Source organism: Strigops habroptila, chromosome 5 (genome assembly GCF_004027225.2).
Source record: "Strigops habroptila isolate Jane chromosome 5, bStrHab1.2.pri, whole genome shotgun sequence".
NCBI classification, from domain to species: domain Eukaryota; kingdom Metazoa; phylum Chordata; class Aves; order Psittaciformes; family Psittacidae; genus Strigops; species Strigops habroptila.
This window is the reverse complement of record NC_044281.2, coordinates 78,139,770-78,160,231: the sequence shown is the minus strand read 5'-3', so window position 1 is coordinate 78,160,231 and position 20,462 is coordinate 78,139,770. Positions and strand designations below refer to the sequence as shown.

Here is a 20,462-nt window from a genome sequence, read left to right as displayed (position 1 = left end):
CTAGAGCCAGCTGGAAAACTGGTCTCCCATCCCAGAAAAAAAACAAGCGATACAAGAAATTTTCCCCAAGTCTTCTCAGAATTATCCTGAAATGCAAGAGGCAAGGGCCATGGGGGAAGGACACACAAGGCACTGGGTCCTGCAACTGACAGGACACTTAGGAAGGGTACGTCAGACCCAAGTTTATATCCATATTCTACCTAATTTAGAGCAGAGACATGACATTTCATCTCCTGTACCCAGATGGATGCACTAAGCTGACATTGCCAGAGGAAGACAGCGGGAGCTCAGCCTCCAGGCACTGAGACACTTCCTAAAGTTTCATTAAAACCAGCCCTTTTTCTCATAGACAACTGAATATTAACAGGTCAATCCCTCCCCAAAAAGAAAATTGCAGCAGATTTGGCTCTAGATACCTCTAAGACAGAAAAAGTTTCCTGCCTTAAAGAACTTGTAAGTATATATAAATGAATTAGGTTGCAATGCTCATGTGCTGTTTGCAAAACAGGGTCACAACTACATTCAAAATTCAACTGATGGGAGAAGATGACTACCATTCACTTACACAGCAGTCACTTTTTAAAAAGCAGAGTATCTGCCATCTTGCAAGTCATAACAAGAATCACCAATTCCAGCCCTGTTTAACAGTGGTTTCCACTACAGGCAACTCATCTGGCTGCATTCTCTTTTTTCCAAGCTGCTTACAGTTTTCCAGGTTCTCCCTTCCCGTAAGCAGCTTCCAGGGAAATTTTGGAGCCATTTCTTTAGGGTATCGAATGACATAAAACTTTCTGTCTGCTCTCTTCGTAAGGCCTCAGAATAATCTGTCACATCAGTTCAACGTCTCCTCTCTGACTCAACAGCTTCTCTCTTCTCTGAAACTCACTCTCCTACTGAGCTTGAAGTCTTTTCCTTCTCACCATCATTTTCTCGTCTACTTTCCCCACTATGCTGTGCTTCAAGATTTCCAGCTGCCCTTCAATCCCTGCCATAGCCCACTCAATCCAATGGTGCAAATTCTCATTCGTTTGTTACTGCAGATCTGCTTCTGCTTATTTTAATATAAAAATGAGAAAATAAGTGGTTGATAGATGTGTAAATAGGTTACACCTCAGGAAATCAGGACAACACAACATGGCAAAAAACATTCTTGGTATTTTGAAGGTTTTCTGCCATGTTGCTGTTAAGAAGCTTTTAAACAAGACAAAAGAAAGAGCTTCTAAATGACAAAGGTGGCAAGGGAGCAGCAGGAGCACTTCATATCTTGGGTCATCCAAGAGTTCTGCTTTAGACGTCTGATTTAGTCATGAACTCTGGCACAAACACTTTTGAACTCGCTGGGGAATAGGTCTGAACTAAAACAACACTGCAAGATCTACACATTTTTGAGTCATGTGTTTCAAATGAAACATTCTTGCCCGTTACATTAACTAACAGTCCAAACAAGGGAAATCAATATGAGCAGCACCCCAAGCAATCACATGCATCTAATTGCATCTGCATCACGCAGTATTTCGACACAATATTCCACTTGCACTAAGCTGTCGACTGCGCAGAACTGCATGACAGCTCTTCTGCTGTTGCAGCAGGCAGAATAATGCTGACAACTGTCTGTCTGAGATGGAGGAAGACTACAGATGGGAAGTTGCAATCCCATTTGTTCAGAAAACCACCTACAGTCTAAGAACATCTTTCCAATGGCTTCGGTTTGCACATTCAAGACACTTCCTAAGATATTTTCCATTTTAGTATCTACACCAGTGTGATACAGCTCTTCTGAGGGACAAACGCCTCCTCTAAAAGCAATTTGTGACTTCAGCGTGGGAGCACAAGACAGACTAACATGTCCCTGTACCAAAAACAAGGAACAGCCCCATTTCTTCTCAGAGGGAGAGTTATATTAGCAAATATGTGTATGTAGAGCAGCAAGCAAACTATGTTGTTGGGTTTTATTTTGAGGATGCATACAAAAGCACTGCGTACTTTCTTGCACTACACCGAGAGGTGATAAAATTAACCACTGCCAACCACAAACTTGGTGTTTGAAAACATGTATCCACCTAGCTCAAATATTCTCTGTAACTCAGACCACTGAACTACCAGCCTTTCCTTCGAAAATTAAAAACAGCAACAGCTTTTGGAATGGAGGATACTAAGTGGAGAGGAATAAAATACGTCTCGCTTTAACAACTCACCTGAGCATCTATTTTAATTAGTGCAATGTCAGCTTTTTCATCAACATCTTTAATTTTAGCTTCATATGTTTCACCATTCTTCAGCTCCACCTTCACCCGGTTTTTGTTGGTGACGACATGGGCATTTGTCACTATCAGTCCGTCTTCTGAGACGATGAACCCTGAACCACTGGCAACAGGAATCTCCCTCTTCGAATAAGGAAGTCTAAAAGACATGGGAAACAAACATTTATCGCTGCAAAAAGCTGAAAGATCACAAATCACTCTAAACAACACACAGCCTGAAAGAGTTTGGTTGTTTTTAGTGCCTTAGGGTAGCTGCTTACTTACTATCATTAAGAAGATAATGTGCATGCATTAGTTGAACTGAAATTTTTTTACTGCCAGGACTCTTAAATTATCTTTAATTCTTCAGCATGACAAATATTTATCATCTCAAAACCCCTCTTTGCTATTACATAGCATCAATCAACATTTATGGCACACTGTCAGCTGTTTTCAAGAACACAAAAATCAGAACGGCTCATCTTGTTTACTTGCGAAACAATTCAATGTGAACCACAGCAGGAGCTATCTTCTCCACCACATCTGCAATAAAGTTGTATTTGTGCCGCAGGCTATTAGGGTGTTCTTGGCCTGAAATAGAAACAGAACACATGTCATGAGCTCTTCAAGTGAAAAGAGAAGGGTCATTGCAAAACACCTGAATTAAAAAAAGCTCCAAGTGGATATCTTTGCCGTCCTTAAAAGTCATCTGCGGTGCAACCCTTGCCCCCAGATTTCCCTTCTGCCTCTTTGCACAAGAGGAGGCACTGTGCTTTATCATTAGGACAAAGGGATCCATAAAACCTTGTTTCATATGCACATAACTGGGCCATGAGGCTGTAGCCACAGACCCTCGTTCAGCACACTGCACTGCTGGTGGCTCCCGTGGATCATAGAATCACAGAACAGTTTAGGTTGGAAGGGACCTTAAAGCTCACCCAGTTCCAACCCCCTGTCACAGGCAGGAACACCTTCCACTAGAGCAGGCTGCTCCAAGTCCAGCCTGGCCCTGGATGGGGCACTGGAGAAGTGCAGGGTTTAGTCCAAGTCTGCGCTGCTCATCCTTGGTGAAGGGGATTTTGTACTCTGATGCCTCCATTTCTGCTCTCACCTCTTTTCTGGATGGTCTGTTTAATCTAGGAAGACCGTACAAGCTAAACAAATGGGCTCTGTTCCTCTGCCAAAATACTCATTCTTACTGGCTTCTCAATGTCAAGGACAACAAAGTCCTAACCCCATGTAAACCTATAGCAGCCCCTGTGGCTCAAGTGTAACCTGGGTATGAGGTTTGCCTCTCCCACTGGTGTCCCCCCGTGGCTTGTACCAACAGCTTCTGCCTGGCATCTAAATGTACATGCACATTACACATGCTCTACACAACCATACTCAAGGCATCCTTTTCACTGACACCACCTTTGGTCCATCAACTCCATAGAGGAGAAGATCCCACCTACTCTGGAGTTACTGAACCCCCCTCAAGGCTATGAAATAGATAGATAGGCACACAAAAACAATGGGACCACAAAGCTCTGCATTCCTGGGCAGTGCTGTAACACAAAAGCTCATGGTCACTGAGTATTCGAGAGAGGTCAGGGGGATTTTTCAAAAGCAAGGGGATACCAAACTCCCATTGTTGCCAACAGAAAACCCGTCTGCATCATCAGATGCCTAAAAATCCATTCAATCTCTGGGAAAAACTTGCAACTCTGACACAGCTTCACCTTCTCAAGCAGTTTGGGGACAAACCATATTTTTTTGTAAATTGGGAGCAACTAAGCAATTGGAATACCCCAAAGAGTTATTTTGTATTTCCCTAGAGGCAAGAAACACCCTTTGTTTTCACCATTTTATCTGATGCATCCATCTCGCGTTATAAAAGCACAAGCCAAATCTGTAATTGACTTTCAGATGAGTATGAATGTGCTGTGCTGCTCCCATCCACCCTTGCCATTTGGCTTCTAAATCCACCCAGAGATTAAAGCAGTAAGCAGCTTGTGGATGGCTCTAAGTGATGGTGTAACAGGACGATTTATCTGCAGTATTGTAGGATACACAGGACTATCCTATAAAGTCAACCGAATACCTGAGTGACCTTCATTATCTGAAAAGCAAAGGGGGAAACTCTAAATTTTCGAGTACATACTAGAGGCATAAACCCACAGCAGGAGATTTAGAGGAATGATTTGGGAACAAAACACTGCTGCTTTTAATACTAACCAGATACTGGTTTGATTCTGGTGAACAACAGGTTTCAGGTGACTTACCAATGCCCTCATGAGAGGGGTGGATGCTCAACCCAAACACTGTCTGACCAGTCCAGAACATGTTTTTTCCCGTTTATACCCTATGCGGCATGTCAAGGGCTTTCAAATGCAATCAGTCATGAACCGCAGCCATGGCAGTAACCACATAATCTGCCATTCAGTTTCAGATCAGAGTTCAGAGATGTTAATCTGCTTTATAAAGCAGGAACATCAATCAGGGAACTGGTGTCCTCACCTACTGTCTTCTTCAAAAGCATTCTGTGCTTTCTCTGATTTACTCACAAGCTGTTGGCCTTTTTTCCCAGAAAGGCATAAGGACTTGCTGATTGACAAACATCAATTTACCAAAGGATTTATGTTCCCTTTATTCGCAACATTCAGTATCAAATGTATCACATCATCACTATAAAGCTGACAACTATAACAGGAGTGTTTTGGAAAACTAGTAGAAGGATGAAAACTGCAGTTTGGAATTAACCACTTGCATTGAATAGGAGCTTTGACAGATTATCAGATTAGATTAACACAATGCTGGGATAAAACGCCGCCAGGCACTACTGTATCCATCAATATGCTCTTTGATCTCCGCTTATAAAATGATTTCACCTCAGTTTTCTCCTCAGCTATAGGCGTTCAAAGGTCACATCCTGACCTTGGAAAACAGAACTCCCACGGATGAGGGAACTGCGCAGAAAACACACAGCTTTTTTTTAATGCCTTCAATCTTTTTTTACATGTAGCTATTCAAGAAGAGAAAGGACGCCTAAGATGTACGTGGTGAGACTACTAACACTTCAGCTCTGAGAGCTGCCTTCACTTGGAGTTGGAAGCTCCAAACACCAAGATTTCAGAGGCAACAGTGCTTTATGTATAAACCTCTTTTGCTTGTGCAGTCCCAAACTAAGCCACACAGTGAAAAGGTCAAAATTTCATACTATGAAAGTTAGATAATAAATACTGATTCATGGCATACTGACCTAAAAAGCTTACAACAGCTAGCCACGCCTGCCTGTTGCTTATGTATTAGGAATTCTTGCATTGTGTAACACCGTTTTGCAACAGCTCTTGAACAACTGCCCATTTAAATGGAAAACATACCTTTTTTTTTTTTCAGCAAATAAACAAAAGTCGAAGTACCATTCAGATGAATTCATTGATGAATGCTAACACAGAAGAATTCCTAGCAACTGGTCTTTACCCTCATGTGACAACATTAAATCTGAAGGCTATAGTAAAGGTATTTATATGCTGAGAACTTCTTCTATCACTAAGTATCATGGAACAAAAAAAACTCAAGACCAAAATGGTCATGAGTGCAGGCATGCCATTTTCCCATTACATACATACTTAATGCTTGCCATAGCTACTTGCTCTTTGGGATTACTGAGCAATGCATTTGGGAGCTGAGAGGTGCACTTATCTTTCCTATAAGCAACCGCTATCTTAGATTTGAATCACCAGTAGGCACAGGCTACTACATGGAAACCTAAAATGCATAAAACCGCCAATAATACAAACTAAGCAGATGCTCACTCCTCAACTACCATACGATAGTTTCCAGCCATCACCAGCCACTGTAGAAGGCAGCAGTGAAATTCAGAACTTCGGCTTTCCTAAAACATGGATTTTCCAGCTATACTTATAGTTCAGGATCTTTAGGACAATACGGTTTGAAGAGTGAAATGGATACTATGCAATATCCTCCAAGTTTTTGGGTTTAAAGAGCTGGGGACTCTGCAGTGGTTTAGTGGACTGTGCTTGACTATTAAGCAACAGAAAAGCCATAGCTTTAAGATTTGATTGCCGATATGGGTTTGACCCTTTAATCCTCACTACCTGTATATTCTCAGACATACATCTAACCACAACATCCATCCTGACTAACAGGTACCCCACAAGCATGTGGCCAGCTCTTTAATTCCATACTGAAATTGATCCCCAAAATGTTGTTTTCTCAGTTCCAAACTGCTTCTTTCATATAACCAGTGCTGAATTAAGGAGAATAAAGTCTCCCCAGTTTTCTGGCATTTTTCCTTTTCCTTTCCACCCTTCTGGAGTTTAGTTCCTAGTAAAGTCTTTTCATTATTTTTTGGGGTTTGTGTTTGGGGCTGGAGTTTTTTATGGCAGTTTTTTGCTTGTTTGTTTTTAAACCATTGAGAGGTGGGCTTGAATAAAGCTCTAGTTCCTAAATACCCTCCAGCTCTGATGTTCAAATATTTGCAGACTGTTCCTCTTTCTATTTATACGCTGTGATTATTGTGTTTTGTACTGCTTTTTACTGAACTACCGCACAATGACCTAAATGCCCATGAGCATGGTTAAGAAACCTTTATTAATGGCATTAAGATGATTGTTGTGAATTCAGTTAATGAACAAAAACAGACTTAAAAAACCCCAACCCATAAATAGGTTACAGCATGAAAAATTCCCAAGGCAACTAATTCCTCAAGGACTTCAAAGGTGTGCTGGCTGTCAGCCCTTGAACGAAAAGGAAAATCTCTGCCAACTGGCATGAATAGGGCTAATATCAGTAAACAAACTGCTAGGAGGCAAGACAGGAATACCAAGCCGTGGAAAAAAGCACAGCCAGCTGTAAACAGCTCAAATAATTTGGTTTCATAAAGATGAGCCAAAAAGCAAATTAAGATCTAGGTTCTGATTAGGTCATTACTCAAAGTGATGCTTTAATGTTTAGCACTCAGACATGATGCTTTTGGTAATATTTTGAGGTAGACTGAAAAGATGCTTTGGAGATAGGAATCTCATAAAAGTAACCTTGACGCTTCTGTTGTGAGAACTGTATTTGCTGCTCTGGAAGGTCTTCTCTCAGTGTAGGTCCACGTCTTATGAGCTTCTTATTCAGAAATGGATCTTTTTCCCATCTAGTTTTCATGTGTTTTCCTCCTTTCAAAGTACTCCTGCTCCCATCCACCAGGACCAGCTTGAGTCGCTGCCCATTCTCCTCTGCTTTCCTATCGCACCCAGTGTAGCTAGCCTGTGCTAAGGCATTCCCAACAACCCCATGTCCCCTTTTCACTGTCTGAAGCTAAAATGAACACAATTATATTATTCAATGGGACTTTTAATCTTAGTTACAGAGGGGGGGGAAATAGGCACACCTCACCAATCACCAGCAAGTCTCTCCCTTGCTTGATATGACCACGCCAGTTATCATCATGTCCTAAATCAAAAAGCTCGAATTCAGTCTGGAATCAAGCCTTCTATTTCTTTACAGACAGCAAGAAACTTTCATTCCCATTAAGATTAAATAAAAAAAATCCAACTTCCCATAAAACATTAATCATAAGGCAGCTGGAACTATCAGTATTTGTAATTTTATAGCTGCTAAAGAGGATTCTATCATGCAAATTACAGTGAGGGTGCCACAGCTTCACCCGGTTCATCATTGTGAAAAGTGCAATGGCCCTGTCCTTCCAGGAGAAGGACTCCCATGGTCTGCTAACATCAGCGAAGGAAAATAGGGCTTGAGACCAGAGATCTATGGTTAATCTATCTTTTTCCATTAACTCCATAATGATCAGAAGTGTGTCTATGAAATCCTTGCCCAGTAACACAGAGTGCAAGCCAGAGGCACCATAACCTGCTGAAGTTTATGAGCTAACTAAATATATTAAGCTACTCAGGTTGCTGAAAATCATAAAATCACAGAATGGTTTGTGTTAGAAGGGACTTTAAAGCTCATCCAGTTCCAACCCCCTGCCACGGGCAGGGACACCTTCCACTAGAGCAGGTTGCTCCAAGCCCCTGTGTCCAACCTGGCCTTGAACACTGCCAGGGATGGGGCAGCCACAGCTTCTCTGGGCACCCTGTGCCAGCGCCTCAGCACCCTCACAGGGAAGAGCTTCTGCCTAAGAGCTCATCTCAGTCTCCCCTCTGTCAGTTTAAAGCCATTCCCCCTTGGCCCGTCCCTACAAGCCCTTGTCAAAAATAGATTACTTCCTCCCGTACTTGCTCTTTGCCTAATGTTATATTCATATACACAGTCCCAGGTGCAAACTCACACCAGGGTCTGAAAGAACATCTTGGGCTTGGGATTCTCTGTAGAGTGAAGCCAGAGGGGCTTAAGCACTCACGAAACCTCTGGACTGATAGAACCGGTGACTACGAACACAAACCGCAAGACTGCAAAGTTTAACTTGGAGAACTTCCACCTTCCCAAATAAAACTCCAGCCGCTCGGGTTTGTACAAACTCCCATTCATGTCCTATAGGAAAATGTTAAAACCTCTGACGCCACTATGGAAACAAAAACTCCAGCAAATGTGCTTAGCTCACCCTGAAAATGGTGGTATCAGCAAGCTCCCCTGGAGAGATGCAAGGAAAAAGTGATGTATGGGAATCACGGAACACTTCCAGAACCTAATGCCATTCTGTTTTTAAAGAATTAAGCTGCAAGCCTAAATATTCCCCTTCCTATTCAAGGATAAATTGTGTAATACACCAAAAAAATGATATTACGTAACGAAAACACCAAGAAAATGAGAAACAACATTCTACGTATCGTAGAGCAACTTTTAGAGCAATGGAGAGAGTTTCGAGAGGTCTAAACCACAGCACATTGCTAAGAATTGCAGTATTAAATCAGTTATTTTTTCCCTGTTATATTCCAATGAGAAACTCAAGATACTTCACAGATTTCTGAGGAGAAAATCTGTATTACTGTGACATCCCCAAAAGCACAAATATTTTCTTAGCACTAAATAAAGGAGAGATTCCAAGCATTTTATTCTTCCCAATAGTTAAGTGCACAAGCCTGGTATTCACTTAAAATACTTCCTGCAGCAAGAACCGCTGCAAGATTAAAGCGAGGATTCAGAGTAAAATCGCTTTCTGGCATGAATAGAAACTTGGAAAGGGAAAGTAAAGTCCATTTTCATCATCATAATATTTAGATGATCAGTTCTTTTTTGACAACTTTTAACAAGGTCACATGCAACAAAGATCTTGCAAGCAACAGGCTTTGCAATCTGTATTTTCTCTGCTAATCCAAAAGCCTGAAACCATTAATTTTAATCACTGATTTTAAACAAACAAAAAACAAAGCTGTCAAGCTAAACAGAACAGGGAATCTGTATGGAGCTGGTAGAACAGAACAGCTCTTGAATTGATGGCAACACAAAACAGTTTTCAGACCAGTGTGTGGTCATTCATATAGCATGTTTGAGTACAAAAATGAAGGAGAATAAATTGCACTTTTTAATTGATATTCTTAAGAACAAAAGCTGATTTTACTGATTTTCAGGGAAAAGGGTGTGAAAGCGTAGGCAAAGCCCACCAGCAGCAGGCTGTTCTTGCTGGTGGCGCAGAGGCGGCTGTGATGCACTGGATCTCTTGGTCTCAGCATGCACCCTGTTCCCAACTGCTGGCCACAAATAAATGCTTACCCTGATCAGAGTTTAAAAGGGTAAGTTATGGAAGATGCAAATGTATGAATAGGTAAAAGCAGACAATTGTAACAGGAATGACGAGGCTCCATGAAAAGCACAACACACACACAGCTCTTCTGCATTTATAAAACAATAAAATAACCAAAAAGAAGGATTTGAAGATAATTAAATTGTAAAGCAGAGAGTCTTCAGAGAACTTTGGTGCAGCCTCTTTGGTCCAGTTTCATTCTCAGTATGAAACAGACCTCTTTGGCCTCCAGACCCAATGTAATTCAAGGCTTTCTTGCCACCGAAATCGGTCAGAGGGCAAAGTGCCTTCAGCTTTCTTGCAGTAAGTTCCTATATAAATTCAGATTTAAACTTTAATTTTAAGCCAGACAGGAACTTTTCCTACTTCTTGTCTATAAGTCAGAATAAGTAGTAAATGAACCAGATACAGAGTATTTTCTATTGCAACTCAACCACTGAATTGCTAGATAGAAGTCAAATAGTCAGAACATTCTGCAGGAGAAGGAACACTCAGGACACGCGCATCTTGGTCTAAGCTGTGTTACTCAGTCTCTAGGCAACTTGCAAAAAGAAATTTGAATACTCAGTGTCTTAGATTTATCTTTAAAATGGGCATAACCCCTATTCTATCTCACGGGAATAGTCTTGGGCTTTAGCAACTCCTGCAGAACCTCACAGGGAGAAAATATGTATATAAAGCCTCTCAGAAATACCAGAAATTCTTCTACAAACCAAGTGCACCGGCTGCCCCTGCAAATAAAGTCTCACAATTATAGCAGTAGCGAGCAAAAGCAATAGATTTGCAAGCTGATGAGGCTCAAAAGCAATTCAAGCATAATCAGGGAGGGCAGGAATCCAGAGAGGAGCGACAGCTCCATCTAACACAACAGGAAACTGCGATTCCTTCTGTAAACACCAGCGGTGAGGTGGGAGGAAACCAACTTGTGGATAAACAGCCAGTGCTGGAGCCCCGCGACGGAGGAACGCAGCCCTGCGATGTGGAACACACTGTTCCTGCAGCAGCATTGCCATATTAATACAATGCTGAGCCCGGCCTCGTTGGAGGAGATGACAAATTAATTGCAAGCCAGCAGCCCTGTGACAAAGATGCATGGCTATGGGTGGCCGTGCCAGCAGACTGGTCTGTCTGGAGGATGAGGAGGGAAGGCAGGGTACAGGAGGATGCTGAGGTACCAAAAGAAAAGGGTGAAGAGCAATTCAGGACAAGGGTAAAGGGTGCTGAGCTCCAAAACATCATTACCAGTAGTCCTGTCTAAACTGGAAACACTAAGAAATATAAGTCAGATAGTTGTGGAAAAGAGTCTGCCTGACTTCCTGCAGACAGATGAAAAGAGTATTTCAGTCAACAGGTTGAAGCAGTTAGAGCAGACGTGGTATTCTCTGCTCTGCTGAAGGCTGAAAATACAACAGATGAGTCAGGAATAACTTCTCCTCTCCTTTTTCCAGCCCTGCTCAGTTTACGTCCCTTCCAAGCCGGGTCATCACCCTGCTCTACCTCACAGCTCCACTCACCACAGGCAGAGAACCAGCAAAACAACCTCGAAACGCCTATTAAGTAACAACAACATGGTAATTCCTATATCTTACTTGTATCCAACAGCTGCCTGATCTTGAAAGTTCCTCTTAACATTATAAAACCATTAAGGTTTCATTTTAAGCATGTGAGAAACTTTCCCGCTGCATCTTTAGAAGAAATCCCTGCTAAAGAGAAATTTAGTTTCAACTTCCAGGAACCCTGCTATGAAGACACCAGGGAATAAAAACAAGTTCTTGGTTTCATGCTTTTTAAACATTCTTTCTTCTCTAAAAAGAAACCTAAAAAAAGCCTCTTAAGATCCAAGGCTAAAAAAAGCCTCTGAAGATGCTGCTTCTCTGCAGCTGGAGAAGGCATTGATTTCACCACTTTGCTGGGGCAGTGACCAGAGATGATACACAGAAGGATCAAATCTATCTAAAAACTTCAAAACAGTAGTAAAACATACACACCCTTCCTACTCTGGGGCTTACTATTGTACAATACATAAGCCCAGTGTAACTACATCACAAACACCTCAATATCTACATAATGAACAAATCCTTCTGCCTCTGGGGGTATTTTCTACACCTGTCTTAAAGAACAGCCCTTAAGACAGTCCAGATTTAATGTCGACATTAGAAATCAATGAGTGTTTAGGAAACAAACCTGCAGTAATGCAGACAGCACTTCTGCCATTCTATATTGAGAGCTACAGAAAGGAGGTGGCACTGCCACTGGTGACACGGCCACCATCACGCAGCGCCCTGCTCCACTACATGTATAGTTTCTCCTGAAAGGTTAAAACAGCAGCAGTTTTCTATTTCACCGTCTCAAATATGCATATTTCTAGGATATTGTTTTCTAGTTGCTGTATTCATGGCTCCCCTATCAACATTAACTCTCCACATAGTGGCTTTTTTTATCCACACATCTATTCTGCTTTATTTTATGGATCTGAATATTTGTTGTCTTTATTTTACAAGTGGTTTCTGCTTGCTCACTTTTACTGTCTAAATACAAACGAAAACAAGGCTTAGCCAAGCTTTACCTCTATAGATAAAGGTCTACATGCAGATGTCTGATGCAGAATGGGCAGACAATGCCAAACAGCACATACGTTGTCCTGGAAAAAGGAATGAATCATCCCTTTACCACCACAAACGTTGAAGTATGAGATTACTAGGGGGGTTGTGTTTATTTTGGGGGTGGGATGGTGGGAGGGGAGAGAGTTGTTTGGGTTTCTTTTCCTCATTGGTGCTCGGGTCCACCCACTTCTTTCCTTCTCCAAAATGACTTTCCGCAGATGCAGATTGACAGATCATCGATGCTGTTTGCAAAAACGGAGCCAAAACTGCAGTCTGCAAGTTTAAGAAATAGAGTAATGGAAAAGAAAAGTCATGGAAAATGGAGCAGCGATGCTGGCAAGGGACAGAGAAACGAGCAGGGACTCCAAAGCTCAGTTTGCTCTCAGCTCTGCTACTGGCTTACGGCTGACCTTGAGCAAAGCTCTTTATCTTCCTCTGCCCTAGATTCACTATCTGTAACGTGGGGTAATGACATCGGCCTCTGGATAAAATATTGTGAGCTTCTGCTAATGCTCTGCTAGAGAAACTATTTCAGATTTTAGAGCACTGGATAACTTCCATGCATGGTTACTAGATGTAATATGCATTATTTTATCCATCGCTTGTTTGTCAATCAAAATACGTGTAAATCCAATTGCTACCAGAAACACAAAGTGTTTTTGAATTCTAACCACTGTAGCTCTTCCTCACTGATACTTCACAGAATCCCAGACTGATTTGGGTTGGAAGGGATGTTAAAGCTCATCCAGTTCCAACCCCCTGCCACAGGCAGGGACACCTTCCACTAGAGCAGGTTGCTCCAAGCCCCTGTGTCCAACCTGGCCTTGAACACTGCCAGGGATGGGGCAGCCACAGCTTCGTCCACAAAACTGAATATAGGAACTATGCACTGCTTGTCCCTCCCTCCCACCTCATCAAAACCAGGCAGGGAAATGGAACAACTGAGAAACCTGATAGAATTTGACGGGGGAAAATGAGAGACATAAGAACAAGGTTTGGTTAACTAGCAACAGAAAAATTTAAGGGGCAGCCTGTAGCATAGCAATGCCACTGCCCCAGCACTGATGCTAATAACTCATCACTGCTTGCACCAACAGGACCAGCTACCGTCCCGGTGCCAGGCTGCAGTTAACATGCAATAAAGCTAACGGATCTGCTCATGCATTACACACACATACGTATTTTGTTGCAGTGCGTGTTCATGCGCATGCACACATGTTTGTCTCCAGCAACAAGCTCTTGGCAGAGCACTCACAACGCATTGCACAACCCAGCTGGCTTCCAGCCTTGTGCTTTGTCTTATCAGGGCACCAGCATATCTGATATTAACCCAGAAACTCAAGAGCTACCCTGTCTAGTTGTCTAATTCACCTTCAGCCACTAAAACGTGGCAGCCAAGATCTTCTCAATTCACTAAACTCTAAAATAACCAGTTGCCTGTGTCCTGTCTTACAAGTTCAAGATATTTTAAGTCTCCTGTACCTATAGATATGAGGTCAACATCATCAGTTAGTACAAGACCAATGAATTCTTTTATTGCCTTGCAATATAGGGGAGTTGTGACTTATTTTTTAGTTATATTCTTCTCTCTGAACACATCCGGGACTCACAACGACCTGTATCCAGAATGCAAAATAAAGTCTGTCTTTCTTCCTATGTCCTGAACACAGTCTTCAAAATAATACTAGATATTCACTTGGGCCCAGTTACAAACGCTGTGGGACTTACTGCCAAGTCCAGCCGGGGATCCTAAAGCCCCCAGCAGTTTATGGGAATGTGGAATGACCTTATTTGCAACCAAAGTTAAGCTCCCCAGCACCCCAGTTTCTATTTCCAACACTGCTTTCTTCCACTCCAAGCACACGTACATTCACATTTGAAAAATATTTTCCAGCTTCTCCTATTTCTTGGATGGCAGAACCTTTCCTTTAACTGCTCCATCACATCCAAACTCTGCTTAATAAGGCTCCTGCTGCTTACTCACAGCTTTAAGTATCCCTGTCCAGTCCACAGGTACCCTTTAAATTTCAAAGCCCAGAAGATGAAAGGATTGAATCTTTCCTTGTTCCAAATCTGTATTTACTGACCTGTTTGAAGTCTAAAGACTACAGAATGACTGCTGGCTCCCCGGGAAGGAAATCTAGATGTGGAGAGGGGAAAAGGTGAGCTGCTTCAGACAAACCACTTCTTACAGCTCCCTCCTCTCAGGGCTGAATACTTGGCTTTGGAAAAGCTTTTTAATCCCACACTTGGGAATTGGTTCTCTTCTGGAAATACGTTGCTATTTATTTCCATTGCCTTCAGCTATCTCTTCCCTCTCTCCCCTCCTCCTGCTGCTGCAAAAGAGGCTGAGGAAAATCCAAGGGGAATGACTTTCAGACCACCCAAACACAACAACTGAGGGAGGTGAAGGCAGCTAAAGAAAACTAACAGCACTGAAGCACTCATTTGTGCATCAGTTCCTTACCACCTGGTCCTCTCAGGTCGTTCCTATTAGACTCCACACGTGCCAAGCCACCTGCAGTGGTCCCCTAACATATTTCCACCACACTAACCATCATAGGCCTGTTGTTATCATTTGAGAAACAGCTGAGAGCCGAGTTCTTAACAACAATGTCAACTTTCCTCCTGATAAATATCTGGCTTTGTTCCTGCCTTCCCAGGTTTCTCAGCTAAGTTTCTCTTCCTGCCTTGATTATTCATTCCTGCAAGGCTTAGCACTGCCAGCCCATTAGCCTTGTCTGTGTGCCAGCCAAGGAATTCAGGCAGGTCCATCTACTGCTCTTTCCCATTCTCTGCTGCATGGATTGCATTCTTATGCTGGTGTTAAAGGGCTCCATTAATGACAAATGGTTTATTGACCGTGGAGGTCCTTTTCTTCTGCCAGATAATGACACAGACTCACTTGGATGTAGTTTGGGTGCATTTCAAAATACAAAGTCAGCCGCTTTGCAAGAAACTGAGTTTGAATGATGGCATTTTTTTCCTGTCCGCTATCTCTGGAACTGTGAAACGATAATGTGGTGAAGAGAAACAGTAAAGTTTGTGTCTGTGTTAAATATCTTTCTAGAACTGGGGGTTACTCCCACCTCCGCCTTCACCCAAAGCAAGCAGTAATGACTTGCTTAATGTAAAGCAGAAGAGCTCACATCAAACTCCAGATAGGACATCAAGGTGTGAGCACGCCAGTTGCAGGACAGTGTGAAGTGCCTATGACAGATGCTAGTGTGCTGAGGACTGCCGAGGTTACTGGGATACCATATCAGACATAGGAAGCCCAATAAAAACACGAAAACACAAAAATCTGGTTCAAAAAAGGAGCAGAAGAAAGTTAGGAACTGAGAGTAACCACGAGGAACTTCCTCCTTCTTAGTCTGGTCAAAGGACAGATCCAGGTCAGTTTGTGTTTTACAGTGTGAAGAGCACAGCATGGAGAGAAGGGCACACTGTCCTAAAACGCCTGCCAGCATTTACTGGGAGAAGTGAGGAGGGGAAGGAAGACTGGTTTAAGTTGTGTGTTGAACATCCCGAGCCTTCATCCCTTGGTCAGCAGGAGGGATTTAAGAGCACCAAAACTATATTTGCAGAAGAAAAAGAAAACATCGTCCAAGCACACTGAGCCTCAGCACAGTGAATATTGAGGTCTCGTTGCACTGACCTCACTCCTGTGTGTGGGATGGGCTTTACACAGTTGTGGTTTCTGCTCAGAGGACATTCACCTTCTTTCCACAGTACAAACGCACACCATGCTGCAGATCTGAGTGCCTCCTATCGGCATCTCTCCTGTCCTTCATGGAAAGTGAAGAAGATACCTCTTGTGAAAGCTGCAGCACTAATGAAAGGGGTCTATCAGCCACCAGGCTCATCACTTGCCTCATCTGACTTCAGCAAAGGTGCCCATGCTTCAGCCCTGCTCCCATCCCATACTAATTTAACTCATGCATGTCCTGATTTACCTGATGCTTTCCCCTCTCTCCTTGCTGCTACAGGGGCTTCTCCATATGGAGCCTGGTTTGCCCTTTCTGTGCTCTGTCTGGCTCAGAGCAAGCTGCGGGCTGATCCCGCACCCCTGAGCGCATCACCAGGGTGCTGAAGACCTGCTCAGCACCTCGGTGCCACCCGGCTGCACCAGTCCTCTCAGCAGTGTTTGGGGCTGAGGCTTGTGAAATTTGTCTTGAGTTATTTTAAGGCTCACGATTGCCATTCTTTAGTATGAGGGTGCTGAGGCGCTGGCACAGGGTGCCCAGAGAAGCTGTGGCTGCCCCATCCCTGGCAGTGTTCAAGGCCAGGTTGGACACAGGGGCTTGGAGCAACCTGCTCTAGTGGAAGGTGTCCCTGCCCGTGGCAGGGGCTTGGAACTGGATGAGCTTTAAGCTCCCTTCCAACACAAACCAGCCTGGGATTCTATGATTTTTGCATAGGAATACATCCCCCTCACGCACACAGACCCAGAGCAGCCTTCCTCTACCTCTCCCGTGTCTGCTCATAAACTTGACCAGTATTTGAAAAGATGCACTGAGAATCCCTGAAGGACCAAATCAGCACCAGCAGTGGACTTGAGAAGATGAAAATTGAGAAAGACAAAAAGATTTACTTTATGCAATAAATATCACAATATCGAACTTGACCAACTACATACAGTGATGTGAAAATTAACAAAAACAAAAGTGTTGATCCATCACTCCATCAACAAAAGTCCAAATGCTTTCTCTACATTTCCTCATCTCCCTGGGCCACTGCAGTGTATTCACCAAGTTATTTATATAGATATGTTCCTATGGAAGCATAGAAATACTTTACCAAAGATAACTCCATCTCTAGGTAGCAAAAGCACTCCTGAAAATTAAATCTAAATGAAATTAAAAATTAACAACTCTAAGGAGCCACATATGAGGCAATGGCTTTTCAATCCACCCCCAGGGAATGGTGTTTCACAGCCCCCTTTCCATTTCTTTTTACTTCAAGTTCTTTATATATGAAAAAAGCTTTGCTTGCAGGGATGTTTGCTGTGTCTAGGAATAAACACATGCTGCTGGTCAGCTTCTCTAGCACCTTCCTTTTGTGCCTAGTGATATACGAAATGAGCATCACTCCAGCCAGAGGTGCAATAGGGCAGAACCATTGTCTGGATGTACACATGGTGTATCTACTGCGGTGGAGTTTTCATAGAACCCTAGAAAGGTTTGTGTTGGAAGGGACCTTAAAGCTCATCCAGTTCCAACCCCCTGCCACGGGCAGGGACACCTTCCACTAGAGCAGGTTGCTCCAAGCCCCTGTGTCCAACCTGGCCTTGAACACTGCCAGGGATGGGGCAGCCACAGCTTCTCTGGGCACCCTGTGCCAGCGCCTCAGCACCCTCACAGGGAAGAGCTTCTGCCTCAGAGCTCATCTCAATCTCCCCTCTGGCAGGTTAAAGCCATTCCCCTTGTCCTGTCCCTACCGGCCCTTGTCCAAAGCCCCTCTCCAGGTTTCCTGGAGCCCCTTTAGGCACTGGAGCTGCTCTAAGGTCTCCCCTTCAGGAGCCTTCTCTTCTCCAGGCTATTTTCCTATACAAGGTCTATATGCAGCCTGGGCATTGTCCATACAATATACCAGAGGCCCGTGTTACCTCCAGCTCCAACACAGCCCGAATTCCGTAAGCATTCAGCAGAACAGACCAAGAAAACAGTATTGGTTTCATGAATTGACAATAAAACTCACAAGGCATTATATTATACTGGAGATCAGGAAACTGTAGCGTGAAAGCTTGAATTGTCTCCAGTGTCAGTAAATGCCAGCAATGTTCCATGGAGCACAACACAGCTTTGAAACCGAGGGGGAAACCAGTGGTACAAGAAATGGATTGTATCAGTACCAGAGCTCTAAGTTGGATCTGTAATGGAGGATCAGCACTTTGCCCAAGATGAATGTATAGTCACTATGCATCAGAATATTCTTCTGCTGAACAGATGATGGCTAAATCTAGAAAAGGACTTATTTTTAAAGACAAACATGCAGAAATGGTACAACCTACACCAAAAGAATCAATCCTCAGCGGAACAGCACTGATTTACTAGAATAAAGGTGGAATTCATGTTAATTTTTACACATCACCCCCTGAACTGAGTGGTTTAGAGGGAGTGTGCAGCCTCAGCTTACACGGTTTAAGCCAGTCCGTATTATGGATTGCATCTTGTAAAGATCATCCCCTGTTTATCGCCCGGGAAGGTTTTGCTTTCACGTGTCACATCCTGTGCTCCTCATCCCTACAAGCCTGAACACTTCAGTGGGAGAATCCATCAACTCCATCTGCACAGCCAGTTTCATAACCCAGCGATGAGTCCTGATGCAGTTTACAAACAACCCGCATACATCCCGCTGCTCCAAGTACTCAAGTTACATCCGATTCAACTAAAATAACAACTAAATAATAGGAATGCTGAAGGACAACTCCTACCAGGTGTATTGTTACTTCTCGACGGCCACTCCCATCCTCCAAAGACAAAACTAAAAGCCCACCCTAGGGTCGGCTTAGCACGCTGTTTAGCTACAAGTATCCCCCTCTTTAGCCAGTTTATTAGTAATAATAACTAAGAGCATCTGCTAAAACGAGCAAGGAGCTCCTGCTCTGCCGACATCTGATCACTGATCCGATTTTCAGCGCTCTGACACTCCCGGCTTTACTTCCCAGGGCATTTCACCGGCACATGGCGCCCGGACGGGACGGCAATCAGGGATTTCTCCCACATTTCTTGAAGTCCCGCACCCGTACTGGCTTCTGCGGGTTTGCAATCAGCTTCCCTATGTTCCAGCCCGGCAGCATCCCTTCTGTAGGCGGAGGGACGGGGGAGGGCGGAGATGTTTAGTTTTAAAGTTGGATATAGGGCTGTTTTCCTTTTTCCCTGACACTTGGCAGACGAAGCCCAGCGCTGCATTCCCGCTCTACTTTCTCACTGAACCGGAGCACCAGGCTGGAGCCAGCCTTTCCCTTGGCCCCTTTCCTCCCTGGTCCAGCCAGGAGCCCCGGTCCGGGCAGAGGGAACAGAGGACGATGGGGCCGAAGCCCCATCACGGGGTCCCGTCCCTGCAGTCCCCGCTCTTCCCTTACCCTGCCCGCATGCTCCGCGCTGGATGGCGATGATGGGCGGCTGGCGGAGGCTCTCTGCGCGGCGGCTGGCAGCCCGAAGCTGGCACTGGCTGGCGTAGGTAACAGCATCGCTACCGCAGACGGGCTCGGTGCTGGAGCACCGACAGCGCCCGGCCGCCGCCCGCTTGCGCACGGTGGCCGAGGCGGGGACACCGGCGCCGGGCGGCACCACGCACTGGAGCCCCTCACCGCAGGGCGGGCCGCCGCCGCCGCCGCCGCCGCAGGGCTCGCCCTCCTCCGCCCCGCAGACGCGGCAGCAGCCGCAGCCGTCCAGCACCTCACCGCCGGGGCAGGAGGCGGGCAGCGGAGGGCAGCGCGACCGATCGCAGCGCTCCGGGCAGGCGGCTTGCGGCGAGGCGGCGGCGGGGGGCAGCGGCCCCAGCAGCAACAGCAGCGGCAGCAGCAGCACCGGCAGCAGCAGGCTCCAGCCCCGCAGCGGCATCGCGGCGGGACGGCGGCGGGCGGCGAGGGGCGGTGAGCGCGGCGCGGCTGGACGGCGGCTTTAAGCTGCGGCGAGAGGGGCGGTGCGGCCGGTGGGGCGGAGCGGCGGCGGTGGGTACGGCCCCCCCCCGGGCCGAAACAACCCCCCTCCAGGCCTTAACACCCCCCTTAGCCCCCGTTACCGGCTCCAGTCCGGGCTATAACCCGCCGTCTCCTCCCGCCGCCTTGTCTCTTAGAGGCAAAGGGATCTGGCCCATTGCTGCGCGGAGCTGTTAAAGTGGCTGTTTAGCACCAAAACAACTCTTCAACTTGGTTGTTTAGCACCAAACCCCCGATTTAAGTAAGGTGGAAAG

At 44.8% G+C, this 20,462-nt stretch overlaps 1 protein-coding gene across 1 annotated transcript in view; it reads right to left on the bottom strand.

The window, feature by feature from the left end:
• Positions 1–20,138, bottom strand: part of HTRA1 (HtrA serine peptidase 1) — a 35,650-nt gene extending 15,512 nt beyond the window's left edge. Inside the window, exons 1-3 of the mRNA XM_030487776.1 lie at positions 19,630–20,138; positions 2,732–2,831; positions 2,196–2,400 (exon numbers count right to left, since the gene is read on the bottom strand). Coding sequence (XP_030343636.1) covers positions 2,196–2,400; positions 2,732–2,831; positions 19,630–20,110 — 786 coding nt within the window. The 5' untranslated portion in view covers positions 20,111–20,138. The remainder of the gene's footprint in view (positions 1–2,195; positions 2,401–2,731; positions 2,832–19,629) is intronic.
• Between the last annotated feature and the right edge of the window lie 324 nt (positions 20,139–20,462).